This window comes from Musca autumnalis, unplaced genomic scaffold (assembly GCF_047663935.1).
Source record: "Musca autumnalis isolate F117 unplaced genomic scaffold, ASM4766393v1 scaffold_2, whole genome shotgun sequence".
Taxonomy (NCBI): domain Eukaryota; kingdom Metazoa; phylum Arthropoda; class Insecta; order Diptera; family Muscidae; genus Musca; species Musca autumnalis.
In genome coordinates, this window is record NW_027411755.1 from 154,117,979 (window position 1) to 154,133,839 (window position 15,861).

At 39.0% G+C, this 15,861-nt stretch overlaps 1 protein-coding gene across 24 annotated transcripts in view; it reads right to left on the bottom strand.

Annotated features, from left to right (window-relative positions):
* The window catches only part of Slob (Slowpoke binding protein), a 531,959-nt gene that overhangs the window by 41,596 nt on the left and 474,502 nt on the right, over positions 1 to 15,861 (bottom strand). For all 24 annotated transcript variants that reach the window (XM_073969636.1, XM_073969624.1, XM_073969623.1 and 21 more), the window contains 3 exons: positions 6,315 to 6,522; positions 6,013 to 6,249; positions 664 to 845 (listed from right to left, as the gene is read on the bottom strand). In XM_073969636.1, the coding sequence (XP_073825737.1) occupies positions 664 to 845; positions 6,013 to 6,249; positions 6,315 to 6,522 (627 nt within the window). The remainder of the gene's footprint in view (positions 1 to 663; positions 846 to 6,012; positions 6,250 to 6,314; positions 6,523 to 15,861) is intronic.

The following is a 15,861-nucleotide window of genomic DNA, read 5'->3' on the forward strand; positions in this document are numbered from 1 at the left end:
AGTTGGGTGGTTCCGTTTATGGGACCATTCTAAATGTTGGCCTATGTCCGCAATTTTTAGTGGAAAAGTTTTTTTCAGCACTTCCCATATATGTTCACAGTTTTTGGGGTAGTAGTTTTTGGGCCATGACCTTAATCCATAATTCTGAACTCTAACTGCTAAAGTACGTCTAATTTAAGCCGAAAATTTCGATAACAACTTCAAAATAACTGAAATCGTCCGATACCGATATATGGCGCTATTCCAAAACATGGACCATATGTCCATAATTTTTAGTGGAAAAATTTTTACATTCAATTTGAAGACCGAAAACTTCAAAATATGTAAAAACATAAATCGACTCAGAATGTGATTCTATGTATGCCCCAAAAGGGTCTATCTCCTTTCCTTATGCATGTTACATACAAATGTACAAAGACATAATACCCCTTACCACAGTGTGGTGTAGGGAATAATTAGGTTTTGGCAATATCGCTGTTCCCTTTCTATTTACACGGACACCATTAGTCCCATAACTCGTTGTTACATCAGTTAAACAATTTCATTTGAACTTGAATTATACTATCCGAAATAATAAAAGCAACAACAACTTTTTTATATTTTCCCGCAAAATCATTAAATGTTTTCCCAACTTCTGTTGTTAATGACCACCTCCTCACTTACCTGGCAGCACCATTTTGTAAAATCACATTTCCACTGTGCAAATGACCATGCAGCGGGAAGCCGCGCTCTTTCAGAAACAGCAATGCTTCCAAGATTTGACGTCCCAAACGTTGTACTTGCGTGACTGGTAGGCCATTTGGTTTTCGTGTGTATTTACGTGACCATGGCTCATTCCATTGGGCCTAGAAAGAAAAACAAAAAACAATAACACTATGTAAATGAAAAAAGTTTTAAAAAACAAAGCTGCATTTTCATGGATGGATTTTACATTAGTTGCATTTCTTTGACATTTCATAGAAATTAAACTTTAATTGCATAAATTTAATGGCATTTATATGGATTTTTTTATATGGCGTCATTAAAACTTTGTCCCTTGTTGCGACATTAAAACATTTGTCCTTGTTGTTGTGTCTCTGGAGGGGACAGAAAGGGAACTTTCGGCGTGTTTTAGTGCCTAATTAACCAATGTCAGTGATTGCTATGGTCTAAACATTAATGGAAATAGTTAACTTTGTTAAGTTGTACTGTATTGTGAGAGATATGTGCATATGTATGTAATTTAGTGTAGAAACATGTGACACATAGTGAATATGTTTATAGAGGCATATTTTCTAGGGACTTTTTCATTTTGTCCCCTCTGTTACGGATAATCGATTAAACATTAGGTATGTTTCCATACGTATTCGGGTGATGACATTCATAAGGGTACATAGTTGTCACCAGTTCAAACAAGTAACAAGTTAAAGTCGACAAGTTCGGCCGGGCCAAACTTTTTATACCCTCCACCATAAAAACATTTTTAACTAAAATTAAATAATTAATTTTGTTTCCTGTCCACTATTTTAAGGGGAAACAAGTAAAAAAGCATTAAGTTCGGCCGGGCCGAACTTTTCATACCCTCCACCATAAAATATTCTGAACTAAAATGGAATAATTACTTTTCATTCCTGTCCCCAACTTTAAGTGGGTACGTTAAAATGTCAGATAATGTTTATGTTGATGGGAGCCTTTAATGTCAAATAACTCCTAATTCGGTTAAAACATTTAGCTAGGATCTTCAAAATATCGAAAATCGTTACATAACGTCAGAACTTCAAATGTCATTAACAGCTAGTTCGGAGGTATCTGGGCTATACGAAAATATGAACTTATGAATGAACCGTTATATGGGGGCTATACCAAAACGTGGACCTATGTCCACAAATTTTGTCATATAAGTTTATTGACATTTAAGAACTTTAAATGTCAAATTATAGCTACATCGGTCTGAAAATGTAGCTACAAACGTGAAAACACCGCAAATCGGGGGTACCGTTATATGGGGGCTATACCAAAACGTGGACCTATGTCCACAAGTTTTGTTATATATGTTTATTGACACTTAAGAACCCTAAATGTCAAATTATAGCCAAATCAGTCTGAAAATGTAGCTGAAAACGTCAAAATACCGTAAATCGGGGGGTACCGTTATATGGGGGCTATAACAAAACGTGGACCGATATATCCCATCTTCGAACTTGATCTTCCGACGGCTAAAAAAATGGTATTCCCTAATTTTCAGCGAAATCGGTCAACAAATGCGACCTGTATGTTGCGAACGGACGGACGGACGGACGGACGGACATGCATAAATCGACTCAGAAAGTGATTCTATGTATATCCCTAGAAGGAACCATGGGTCTATCTCGCTTCCTTTTGTATGTTACATACAAATGAACTAACACATAATACCCCTTACCACATAGTGGTGTAGGGTATAAAAATGTTTGACCACGGATACCTCAAATGCCTAAATTACACTGTGCAACACTGAAAATGCAAACAACTTATAATGGGCATTTTCTAAAAGTACACATTAAGACTACAAAAACCCTAGTTGGGTTTTGCATTGTTGGATCGGGTTTGGATTTTACAGCTTCATCTAAACCGCGCTCAAACGACCCTTTTTCCATTGTTCGAGTCTTTATCTCAAAAACTAATAAGAATTTTGCTTTGTGGTCTTCAGTAATATTATAGGTCTAAAGTAGAAGAACTTATGTGCGGGTGAAAATCGATAAAATATATGAATGTCTACATAAATTCTGGAACTCTGGTCAGTAGCAGCTAAACTATTGGGAGTCGAACCAACTAACCTTTCGCAAAAATATTCCAAAAAATGTGCTCAGAATTTCTTCAGAACATTCTGAAACTCTAAAATACTTATTTCATGTTGTTTAGTCGGTATTTCATATTATACTTTCTACAAAATATATTTCAAACAATGTTCGAACTGCCTGCTTATTTTCATATTTGGGATTTCAATGCATTGTTGATGATGTATTTATCGAATTGTATTTGAAAAATATGCTAGTCTGATAGAGGCATTTTACAAGAATGGAATGTTCTGAAGACTTGTAAATAACATTCCAGCGGCTGAGGTACCAACCATTATATGGGACTATACCAAAACATGGACCTTAGTTGACAATGTTTGGTGGAGATATTTTGTGACCGCTAAGAACCTCAAATGTCAAAGTACAGCTAGTTCGGTTAAAAATTGTAGCTAAAACCCTCAAAATACCGAAAATCGGAAAGTACCGTTATATGGGGGCTATACCATAACATAAACCTATGTTATCTATTTTAGCTGAATAACTTTCGTGACCTTCGAGAACCTCAAACCCCAAATTACAGGTAGTTTGATCAAAAAATGTAGATAAAATCCTCAAAATATCGAAAATCGGAAGGTAAGGTTATATGGGGACTATTCCGAAACATGGACCTATCGCCAGTTTCTGATGGAGATGTTTTGTGACCACAGGGAACTTCAAATGTTAAATTGCACGTAGTTCGGAAGTTAACATGTTGGTCGGTGAGCATAAGGGGAGCAAGTGGTTAAATCATCTGAAGAGTTGCAACATTGGAGCCTGAATTAGTAAATTGTGGGCGACGATTAAGTCCTTCTCGAACTCTGAAAAGAAGGAAGATAGGACCTCAGTTACGTTTGGCGACGTTACGCTGACTGATCCGAAAAGGTGCGCATGTTATTTCGACAGTTTGTCGTGCACCCCTGGAGTGATTAGATCTCTTCCTGCCGAGAGCGAGCCACAACAATTTACAACTGATAATGTCGCGATTGTCATCAGGAACGCGGGGAATCGCGGGGTAATAATGAAACAGCTGGATGTTCTGGGAGTGGAGAATCTCACTAAAGTTCTTAACCTGTCAGAAATAGCTATCCAGCTGTCGATCTTCAGCATGTGTTCCGTAAACAGCACAGCTCGACAACAGCGCTGCACGCCATCGCCACGCTTATTGGTCGAAGACTCAATCAGATCAAGCCGTGTGATAGAATACCACGTCCAAGCCACGTAGAGTGAAACAAGGAGTTCCCCAAGGTGCGGTGATATCTACGCAACTGTTTAACCTTTACCTCTCTGTATTCCGCCTCCCTTTTCCAACCTTTTCCACGCGATAAATATACAAATATCCGCCAATAAATATACGGCCACTCTGTTCACCACATTGACGGCAGAGGTGAGAACAGAGTTGAATGTCATGGTCAATGGTAGCAGAATTCCGACCACAAACTACCCCGTACTTTTAGGGGTCACATTCGACAGCATGCCCATGCCACAGCTATCTTCGACAAGCTGAAAAGTAGGAATTAAGCCCTAAGACTCTAGGAGGCAGCACTTGGGGTGTCGAAAAAGAAACCTTGTTGACCACATATAATGCGATAGATCGTCGGTGGTAAGCTATGCGGCGCCAGTTTGGTCCATGAATATAAGTGCAACGCGATGCAAAAATATTAAAAACCTGTCAAAATGCCGCCCTGATAACTGCAATATGGTGCCTCCTCATGTCTAATACAGCAACACAATGGTACGAATCGTTACGGTACTTGCTCGGGTGTTAATGTGAGAGCCAACCTAATCACCATATTGTGGATAGAACCCCCATCCAGGCATGTCAGGAGGGATCTTTATGATCTAGAAAGAGAGGTCCAGCGTTACAAGAGAGTACCCCTAGATCAACAACCCTATCAAGCAGGTTTAAATAGTATTCACACGGATGCAGTCGCAGATGCCATAAACAACCTCGGAGAACATCCCCATATATCCCACTTGAAGAGCGTCAGCTGCCACGACAAACCATAGTAGTTTTGGTTCAACTACGCTCAGGATGGTGCCGCCGTCTGAATTCCTATAGGCCAAGGATAGATGACAACGTGCATGCTTAGCATGCGGCCCCGCCCTGCCAACCATACTCAACTATCTCCAGTAGAACTGTGGTTACATCCCATCCAAACAGCCACAATCCTAGAACTAGACCTATGTTGACAATTTTTCGTAGAGGAGTGCTGTGACCCCAAATAACCTCAAGTGTCAAATTTCCCCTAGTTCGGTCTAAAATTTGAGATTAAACCCTCAAAATACCCAAAATCGGGAGGTACCGTTATCCGGGGGCTATACCTAAACCATGGCCTATGTTGACAATTTTTGGCGAAGAAGAACAATAAATTTCAAATTACAGCTGAGTCTGTTAAAAATTTTAGATAAAATCCTCAAAATACCGAAAATAGGGAGGTACTGTTTTATGGGGGATATACCGAAACATGGACTTATGCTAACGATTTTGGTCGAGATGTTTTGTGATCACTGTGAACCACAAACATCAAATTGCAGGTACTTCTGTCAAAAAAAAGGTAAAATCCTCAAAATACCGAAAATCGGGAGGTACCATTATATAGGGGCAATACCAAAACATAGACCTATGTTGACAATTTTTGGTACAGTACTTTTGTGATAACTGGGAGCCTCTAACGTCAAATTGCTGGCACTTCTCTCAAAAAAGTTGGCTATAATCCTCAAAATACCGAAAATATAGAGGTACCGTTATATGGGGGCCATACCAAAACATGGACCTATGTTGAAAATTTTTGGTGGAGATATTTTGTGACTTCTGGGAACCGCGAATGTCAAATTACAGGTTATTTTGGTTAACAATTATAGTTAGAATTTTTAAAATAGCGAAAATTGGGAGGTGCCTTTATATGGAAGCTATACCAAAGCATGGAACGATATAGCTCATCTTTGAACTCGACCAACCTAAGGCAAAAAGATATTCCGGAGCAAAAATCTATTTGTTTCATTTTTTGCGGACGCTAAATTGATTACAACAGACGGGCAGATATCGCCTAAGTCAATCACAAGGCTGGTGCATTGCTCTTGCTCCTGTGATGGTAGTTTTTCAGGAATCTCTGATGATTATGACACACTTTGAGTAAATACCGTGTATATTTACCACACTAATTTAAACTTAGGGTTCGTGGGTCATTGAGATTACTGTAGCTTCGTCTGGACTTACCTTATAGATTAAATCCTTAAGACTACCACGGGAATTGAAGGGCGTTACCAAACAGGCAAAATTTCCCGAACTGATATGAAGAAAGCCCAAATCGAGCACTGGATAGATATAGGGATGATGTAGAGAACCCAATAGTTCCATTAGAATACTTTTGGGACTTTCATTGGGTGATAGATCTTCGAAGGCAACACAATCCGGAGGCAGGGTTAACATGGTCATTAGGCGATCGGTGCGGACCTGAAAACAAAAGTAATTATATCAATTTAATAAAAAATACGAATGTTAAAGTATTTCCCACTTACCGAAGAATCAGTTACAAGAAACCAATTTTTCCCATGCCTTGAACCGATCTCATCCAAATGGGCAATAACCTCATAGCGACCACTCGATTGTTGTACCCATTCTTGGGTGGCATTAAGGGCCTTTTCACGTTGGGCCCTTTCACGGGGCGAACGTTCGACAACACCATTGCCACTATCTAAGGCTGAGTATTGATATTTGATATTGGGTCTATAAGGCCGAAGAAGGGTGTAAGAAAAAGTGAAGGAGATGTATTAGTGGAGGATGATTGGACAATTTGTATTCTTTTTTTCTTCATAATTAACTAAATTAATTACTTAAACTAAATTAAAGTGGTTTACTGGTAACTGAGTAATTAGTTCTTAGGTTAAGAGGTAAAGGTAATTAACTAAAGGTTAGTACACTAAAAAATACAATTAAACTGTTGTTGTTAGTTGTACATAACTGGGTCATATACATATGTATGTAGGTAAGTTGTAATTGGTTAGTGGTTCGGTTAGTTTAACTTCAAAATGTCTAAGACACAATTCAACAACAATAGTAATATGGGGGGAACTAATGGTTTGTTAATGACATCTTTAGCTTAATAACTAATTCATACTCGTAGTACATAATATAAGTGGGTATCAATTAAAGGTATTGTAGACTTTTACTTGTGGTGACTAATTTTTAAATATTTATTATTAAATTGAGCTTGTAATAGCAATAGTTGAATATTTAGCGACTATAATATTATACAAAAAAATATATTTTTTTTAATTAGAGAATTACGGTAGATTATGAAAGTGGAGTTCGATGAGTCCGAGTTTCACCCTTTCAGAATTCGCGAACTGTTAACATATTCTATATAGTATAACTGACATATTTTAAAATGGAGTGTTTTAGGAGGGATCCCATAATGTCGACCATTAAAATTAACTCACGTGGAAGCTGTGTTGGTATCAATGTAGAAAAATGCGTAAAAATGGGTTGAAGCCAACAAGTTTTTATAGGTTCCCTTCCGTTTTCTGGCTTATCCTTACATTTTATAGACATATACCTAAAGAAGGACTCAAAGGATACTCCATGGGCTACATGATAACAGTGTATGCTTTTTGATATATCCATTGCATCCACCTAAAATTGATGCTGACATTTTGAATAATCAGGACGCGCAGCAAGGTAATATTCAATACTCATAATGGGATTATAGAGGTCGTGATTTTACTTCGTTTAATGTATATCTAATTGAGTGTGCTCCGAGCAGCATCCTTGTAATTGAAGTCTAAAGACCAAAATTTAATGCGTGAGTTTTCTTAAAAAAACATATGTTTTTACATGTAAAATTTACAAGTGTCTTTCTATTTACTTTTGAACCACGCGTGAATTTAGTTTTTTTTATGCGACGGATGTAATGAGCCCTTCCTCGTTCGAATCCATCCACTAAAACGGTTGATATAGATACTTTGAAAATAGGAAAATCTGCAAAATTATATTTTGACAAATGCGCGTACTAAGCCGCGATATCTTTGACAAAAAATAGAATGTGGAGGCACATCCGCAGTTCTTGAAGAATCTATTTGATGTATATTGACGTATTTTGGATGGCTGCTACTGAAATCGGATGCGAATCTAAATAGTATGCATATTGTGCGACTTTTACCCACTTTAAGCTTTTTTGCATTGTATGATGCAACTGACGGCACATTTTGGTCGCCGAGTGAAACATCGAAATGCGCATAGATATTGAGATTGATTCGCTTTATCCAAAATCGGATGCGCACAAATTGATTTTAACTAATTCGCGAATGATATATTTCTTGAGTGATTGTAATTTCAATATTACACTTAATTTCCTATCCTTATAAGTAATCACAGTAAACAACTAAGCTTTCGTGAATGTATACCCTAATTCTTGATGAAGTTTTAGCAGCGAAATAGATTGAGAACTCCGAAATATTTTTTTCCAATTATTGTTATCAAACCGAAAAATATATTTGGAACAATATTTCAACAATACATTTTCCTCTTTTGTTGTTGCTATAATATGCAATTTATAAACCCAATCTTTATACATTTGTTTTCATATTCAAATTTAGTAAATATTTAAATATCTACGAATAGATATGGAATGCCGTTAACGATTTATGCATATATTTTCTCACAAACAAGATATTTTTAAATGTTTTTTCTATATATGAGAATAAAAACCGCTATAACTTTTGCGCGCATCGACCAATCGACCTGATTATTTACAAACCTGCTGAGTTTATTTCCATAGGCAAATTAAAAAATGCAGAGTAATACTTTATGTTCATGCAGGTTGTATTTATAATTCAATAAAGAGTTCTAATTGTACACTTTTGATACCGATCTTGCGTTTAACAAGATTCAATCGTTTTATGCTACGTGCCTTTTGTTTTTATAGCTTAGGTAAAACACTTGGCAAGTTCAGCTTAAACTTATAAATTCACTACTGTTTCACAGTTGTAACAACCTTCTCCCAGTCTTTGGGATGAAGGGACGTATTTTTAAAGAGTTTGAATTCAAATCACTTAATAATTAGATATTGTATAATTTAATGTTATGGAGCATGCATATGTTAATAATCCAAATATATTCAATATAATTCAATAATTGCATGTACAGTTTATGTATAATAATTTTGGTTTATGATGGGAGACACGGCACAGGCACTTGTTGTTTAGCGAAAGATTGCGAACCACCAACTGAAACCTGTCGCTGCTGCAATTTCGATCAATACCTTGCTCACATTCCAATGATTTTTGGGAAAGCCGCACAGCTGTGGCTGAAGGGTTTATGCGTGTGTGTTTTATATTTGACTATGTACATTTATGAACCGCTAGGCTGAGACAGACAAAGATTACAGTGATCTTTAAAAGTATTGTAATGCAATGCATTCTGAACTGGTATGGTTCAAAACCATACATGCCGCCACCCCGTGCATCGGTGAAGGATCAATAGTTTAACTTATCGGCATATTCTTTAGAGGGCCCGCGAACACATAACCAAGGGCCGTCTCATAACCATAAACTCCGCCGACACCAGTGAATGTTCTCCCCTCGCGCCATATCGCTGAATAAGTATCCACTCCAAGAACCAGCTCGATGGGCGTGTTGCTCCTGGGGTCCACGTCAGCCATCCTGTTGTCAACGAAGTCGCGGGTCGGGTCCTCTATAATCGCATCATTATAGGGCCGAAATGGCAGCTCATCGGTAATGAGCGCGTTTATTTTCAATCCCCATGTTTTGTTGGGGTTACGCGCCATTATTCTAAATGTGGCAAATCTTCTTTCACGGAATAAAAAGGACCGGAGCCCCATTCGTCTAAAGGAGGAGTAAGACAACCGCGACACCGATGCCGATTGACTGACCAATGCCCGGATAGTCATCCATGATTCTATACTTTCAGCCGTTACTCGTACCATTGCCGTTGGAGTCATTACCAGGTCCCATGTGAAAGGGGCCGATTGGATTGTTTCTGGCTGCCGTATATTATCATCCAATTGTGGCGCACCGTGAAGAAGGGTATGGTGCCGATAGTCACAACGTCTGCAGCTCTTGAGGCATTGGCAGTCAGGCGCTAGATGACTCCTCGCAAGACAGTTGCGGCAATAGTTCCTCCGCTCGACCGTTTCGTAGCGTTGAGTGGGCGACATCTCTAAAAACCGGCGGCAGGAACTAATGGGGTGATCCTCCTGGCAGATACCACAGGCATACTGCCAATAACTTGGCCTTTCGTGACTGCTTCCCATGCGCGCTGGCCTCTGGTTGGACCGACTTCTCCGCTGCTGTGGAGTATCGAGGTTATTTTGGCGGTTATTTTTGGAGGTGGCTCGGTTACTTTGGCCCTGGTTTTCTGGCTGCCAGTCATCAGAGGAGAGATAAGTTGCCATATCTGGAATAAAAATGAGAGAGGAGTACCATGGATTTTTAAAAAAAGGGGGCCCGACTAGTCAGTCGGAAAATAACTTGACGACTTTTGTAATGGGTCTAGTAATGGTCCCTCCACTTGTACGTAAGTCAACTACTCGAACGTTTGAGTCAACCCCGTGATAAGTCTTTTCAACCCTTCCCATCTTCCATTCATTAGGAGCCAATCTATCGTCTTTAACTACTACTAAATCTCCTTCTTTTAAGTTATCTTGTTGAACTTTCCATTTTGTACGGCGATGTAGTTCCCTAAGATATTCTATCTTCCACCTTTGACAAAAGTTTTGGGAAATGATCTTGAGTCTTTTCCATCTGTTTGCCAAGTTTATATCGCAATCGGAGAAATCAGGTTCGGGGGCGGCCAAAATTGGCGCGCCAATCAAAAAATGACCTGGCGTCAGTGGGGATAGATCGCTAGGATCGTCACTAGCGGAACTAAGTGGTCTAGAATTTAAACATGATTCGATTCGTGTAAGAATAGTACAAAATTCCTCAAATGTAAAGTTCATCTTTGGAATTGATTTTCGTAAATGTGTTTTGAAAGATTTAACGCCTGCCTCCCAAAGGCCACCCATATGGGGAGCGCCAGGCGGAATAAACTTCCAATTAAGATTATTTTGTATGTTTTGGTGTATGACTGAGTTTTGAAGGGTCTTTATAAAAGCGAGTCTGTCCTTTTTTAAAAGTTCCACTGCTCCAACAAAGTTAGTCCCATTATCCGAATAAACACAGGATGGGCAGCCACGCCGACCGATAAACCGCGAAAAAGCTGCTAAGAATGCTTGAGTGGACAAATCGCTGGTGGCTTCAAGGTGAATGGCTTTTGTCGCAAAGCAGACGAAAACACATACGTATCCTTTAGTGACCAAACAAGCTCTACCAGTAAAGTTCTTGATGTTGAATGGCCCTGCAAAATCCACTCCAGTATTGTTAAAAGGTCTAGTTAGAAGGGTCCTTTCTGGCGGTAAAGATGCCATTACTTGTTTCTGAGTTTTGGCCTTATACAATGTGCAAACTCTGCAATTGCGTATGACTTTTCTTATCAAATGTTTCAATCTGGGTAGCCAAAACTCCGATCTTATGACCCTAAGCATTAGTGAGTTCCCACCATGTAACGTTACTTTGTGTGTGTGTTCGACAAGCAATTGGGAGAATTTTCCTAAGTGCGGTAGTAGAATAGGATGTCTCTCGTTGAAAGTGAGGGATGGCGATTGTGCCAATCTTCCATGAGCTCTCATTATGCCTCTCTGATCAAGATAGGGAGTCAATGTTAGTAATGAGCTGGTTGGAGGTATACGGGTTTTCTTTTCCAGTGCTTCGTATTCGTCCGGGAAAAAATATCTTTGTGTTCGAATGATACTGGCACGTTTGCCGGCCTTAATCTCATCCGCTGAAAGTTCTATTTCCGATGTTAGTGGATTTTGTCGATCTACCAGAGTATTTCTCCAGAATCTCAATGCTTGCGCATATGTTCTGTATACCCTGGCTAAGGACGAGATACCTTTCATAGGGTCTTTCTCCAATACATCCTCGATGTTTAAAGCGAGTACCTTCCTGGTTTTAGCCTCTAGATTTGTCTCTCCATTTATCTCCTTACTTGGCCATCTTGATCGTGGCAATTTTAGCCACCGTGGTCCCTTCCACCAAAGTCTATGGTTAATCAATTCACTGGGTGGGCAGCCACGGCTTGCAATGTCTGCTGGGTTATCTTCGGAGTCGATATGACTCCAATTTTCATTCCCGACATTTTCTAGGATCTCAGAAATTCTATTTCCGACAAACGTGGACCAGTGGCATGGCGGTTTCTTGAGCCAGGCAAGGACTATTGTAGAATCAGTCCAAAATTGTACGGATAAATTTGAAATTTGAAGATTTTTTAAGATTGATGTTGCAAGTTTCGATAATAAAACGGCTCCACATAATTCCAGCCTTGGAAGAGAGATCCTTTTAATGGGAGCAACTCTGGTTTTGGCCGTAAGCAAAAAAGTTTCGACATCTTCAGCCGATTTCTCGACCCTAATATATAGAGAAGCTGCATACGCGCTCTCTGAGGCGTCGCAAAATCCATGTATCTCAATTTCTCTGTTGGGTGCGTAGTGAATCCATCTTGGTATCTTTAGATGTTCGATCTCGCTGCTATTTTCCACGAAATTCTTCCAATTTAGCATAGTGAGTGGTTTTAGAATATCATCCCAGCTTATTTTGTCTAGCCATACTTGCTGCATGACTAATTTTGCTACCACCACAATTGGTGCAACCCAACCACAAGGGTCGAACAATTTTGCGATCGTTGAGAGTACTTCTCTTTTTGTATATGCATCTCTTTTTTCCATATTTGGAGGGGTAAAAGTGAAAAAATCTCCGGCTATATTCCATCGGATTCCTAAAGTTTTGGTGGAAGCATCCTCAGAGATGTCAAGCGAACTAACAGGAAGTAATTTCTCTGCTGGCAAATCTTCATTGATTTTTGGATCATTTGCGGTCCACTTCATCAACTCGAATCCTGCAGATTCCATTGCAGTTATTAGTTCTTTTCGAGCTTTGATGGTGTCTTGTAATGTGTGTCCTCCCGCTAGCACGTCATCAACATATAAATTGTCCAAAATTATCTTTGATGCGAGAGGGTATATACTCTTTACATCTTCTGCTAGCTGTACAAGCGTTCGCAGCGCTAAAAAGGGCGCACAGTTCACGCCGAATGTGACAGTAAGTAATTCATAGTCTTCAACTGGATCATTAGGAGTTTTCCTAAACAAAATTCTTTGGAATTGAGTTTGCTTTGGGTCCAGTAATATTTGCCGGTACATTTTAGTAACATCGGCATTAAAAACATATCTGAAGAATCTCCATTTAAGTACTTGCAACACAATATCCTGCTGCAATACTGGACCAGCACATAAGTTATCATTCAGACTTTTTTTGTTTGACGTTGGACTAGACGCGTTGAAAACTACTCTAAGTTTCGAGGTAATTTTGTCGGGTCTTATAACCGCATGATGAGGTAAATAGTAATTAGGAGTTTTGCTAATATCCTGGGCAGAGATCTTCTTCATGTGTCCTAAATCGAGATATTCCAGGATATTTTTATCATAAAGTTCCTTAATTTCAGGGGTTTTCATTAATTTCCTTTCCATCCTATAGAACTGTGCAAGTGCAATATTCCTCGAATCTCCAAGTTCTTCGCACCTTTTAAAAGGGAGGGTAACTACATATCGACCATCTGCGTTTCTTCTAGTTGTTTCTATATAATTCTGCTCACAAAACATGTCATCTTCTGACTTCAAAACTTGTTTTGGGGTCTCTTCCACCTCCCAAAAACGTGTCAATATTTTCTCTAGAGAAATTGTGTTGCAAAGAGTAATTGGTCTTTGTCTCGTTGGTCCATCTAGTAATGGTCCGCCAACAATCCATCCGAAAACTGTTTTTTGAGCTAAAAGTGTGCCGATTGATTTCATCGGGGTTCCAATTGTAAATATAAGAGGACCTATGTCCATTCCGATTAAAAGATCCACCGGTTGGCTGATATAGAATTTAGGATCTGCTAACTCCAAACGTGCAGCATCTCTAAGCTGAAGTTTATCCAACGTACAAGGTGGTAAATTTGAGGGTAATGATTTTAAAACGGGTGCCCACACTTCCAATTTAAAGTTGTGTTCTAAGCGAGAACGTAGTGTAAAAACGCATGATCGATTCGATGTTTCCGAAATGAGTTGATTAATGCCTGAAACATGAACTAGACTCCTTTTCGTAGGTAGACTTAACCGATTTCTGAGTTTATCGGTGATAAATGTTGATTGAGACCCAGAGTCAATTATTGCCCTTGCGTCATAAAAGTGGCCATTTGCTTCAATCTGTACAACGGCCGTAAAAAGTAATGTTTCTCCAGAATTTTGTTTGTTAGTTCCATCATCTTGGAGAGCCAATGTAGTAGTATTTCTGTGTTCTTTATTCGATGCGGACTGTATAAACGTGGTAAGAATTGAAGTACTTGTGCTAGGGCGTACTTCGTCGCGTTCTAGGGGTTGAGTTGTTGATTGTGTCTCCGTCCCTTTGTGTAACATGCTGTGATGCCGTTGGCTGCAATTCTTACAGCCAAATCGACTCTTACAATCTTTAACTCCATGATTCGAAGATAGGCAATTGTAGCATAAATGGGAAGTTTTTACAATATGAATTCTGTCATTCACATTTTTGGTGAGAAATTGTGCGCAATCGCGAATGAAATGATTTGCTTTGCAAAGTTGACAAGTATTTTGATACTTCTGTTTGGGTTGTTGAGTGAAATTTGTCTTTGGTTTAGCCCCTGTACTTTGAGTTTTTTGAAATGTATTTGTCTGGAAAGTGTTGGTGTATCGCATCCTTTTATTTTGCTCAACTTTTGGTTGACTATATTTTGAAAAGCTTGGCTTAACGTTTCCTACCGACTCCATGGTTTTGAATTTATGAGTAAGATATTTATCGAAATCTTCAAAAGCTGGCAGAGTTGTGCAATCCTCCAATGAATTTTCAAATTCCTCCAGAAAAGACCTGGGCAATTTACTTGAACAGAGATAAATGAGAATCGGATCCCAGCCAGAAACCTTAATATTCAGAGTCTCCAACGTTTGTATGCACGAATTCACTGTCCTCTGCAACTTTTGGATCGTAAAGCTTGAGTCAGTAGTAACAGTTGGGAGATTAAACAGTATTTTTAGCTGCTCATTCACCTGCATCCTCCGATTTTCGTATCGATCTGTCAAAAGTTTCCAGGCGAGCTCAAACCCATCATTTGTTAAGGGCACCTGATTGATGATTTCTCGAGCTTCGCCTGTTGTCTTCTGTTTAAGATGGAAAAGTTTCTCCACGTTGCTCAATTTCGAACTTGTTACGAAGATCGCTGTGAATAAATCCCTGAAAGTTGGCCAGTCAGCGTATCCTCCTTTGAAAGGCTCCGTATCACATGGGGGCAACCTCGAAATCTGGGTTAAGGTGGGTTCTGCGCTAGCTTTTTGATCCATTTGGGATTCTCGTTTGGCTTTTTCTTCCTTCTCATTTAGCTTCGCCTTTTGTATTTGTCCGTTTAGCGCGCCTATCGACTTTTTGTAACTGTCTAAAGCTTCCAAGTAATGTTTCCTCAATTTAGTCTTATCGATCGCCTTCTCCTCGGAGTCAGGAACATAGTCTCGACACTCCTCATAAGCTCGTTTTGCTTGATCGTATACCGCATCCAGTTTCACTCGTGATGACTCCAGGGAATGTACGTCGTCTATTTGGTTTGCGATTGCTAAAATTGACGTGTAATCATTTAAATCATTCACGCAATTTGCAAATTTTTCGCATAATGCTTTGTCCATTTTGATAAATCAATGGGTCTGACGTTTAGGCAAATTTTTGCTACGCAAGAATATGATAAAGTTGCCCAATGACGAGGACAAACTTGTTCTTTTCTTGGTTTTATAACAAAATCCAAAAATTTTGATTTTTCAAAATTTCGGATGTTATTTTCCAAATTATTAAATCAACGACAACTAATTTGTGGAGTTCTAACGATCTTAATTGGTTTTTGAAACGCTAACGAGTTGTTTGTGAGAGAATAAGAAATATTTGTAATTAAATATCTCTTAAAACCGCCAAAGAA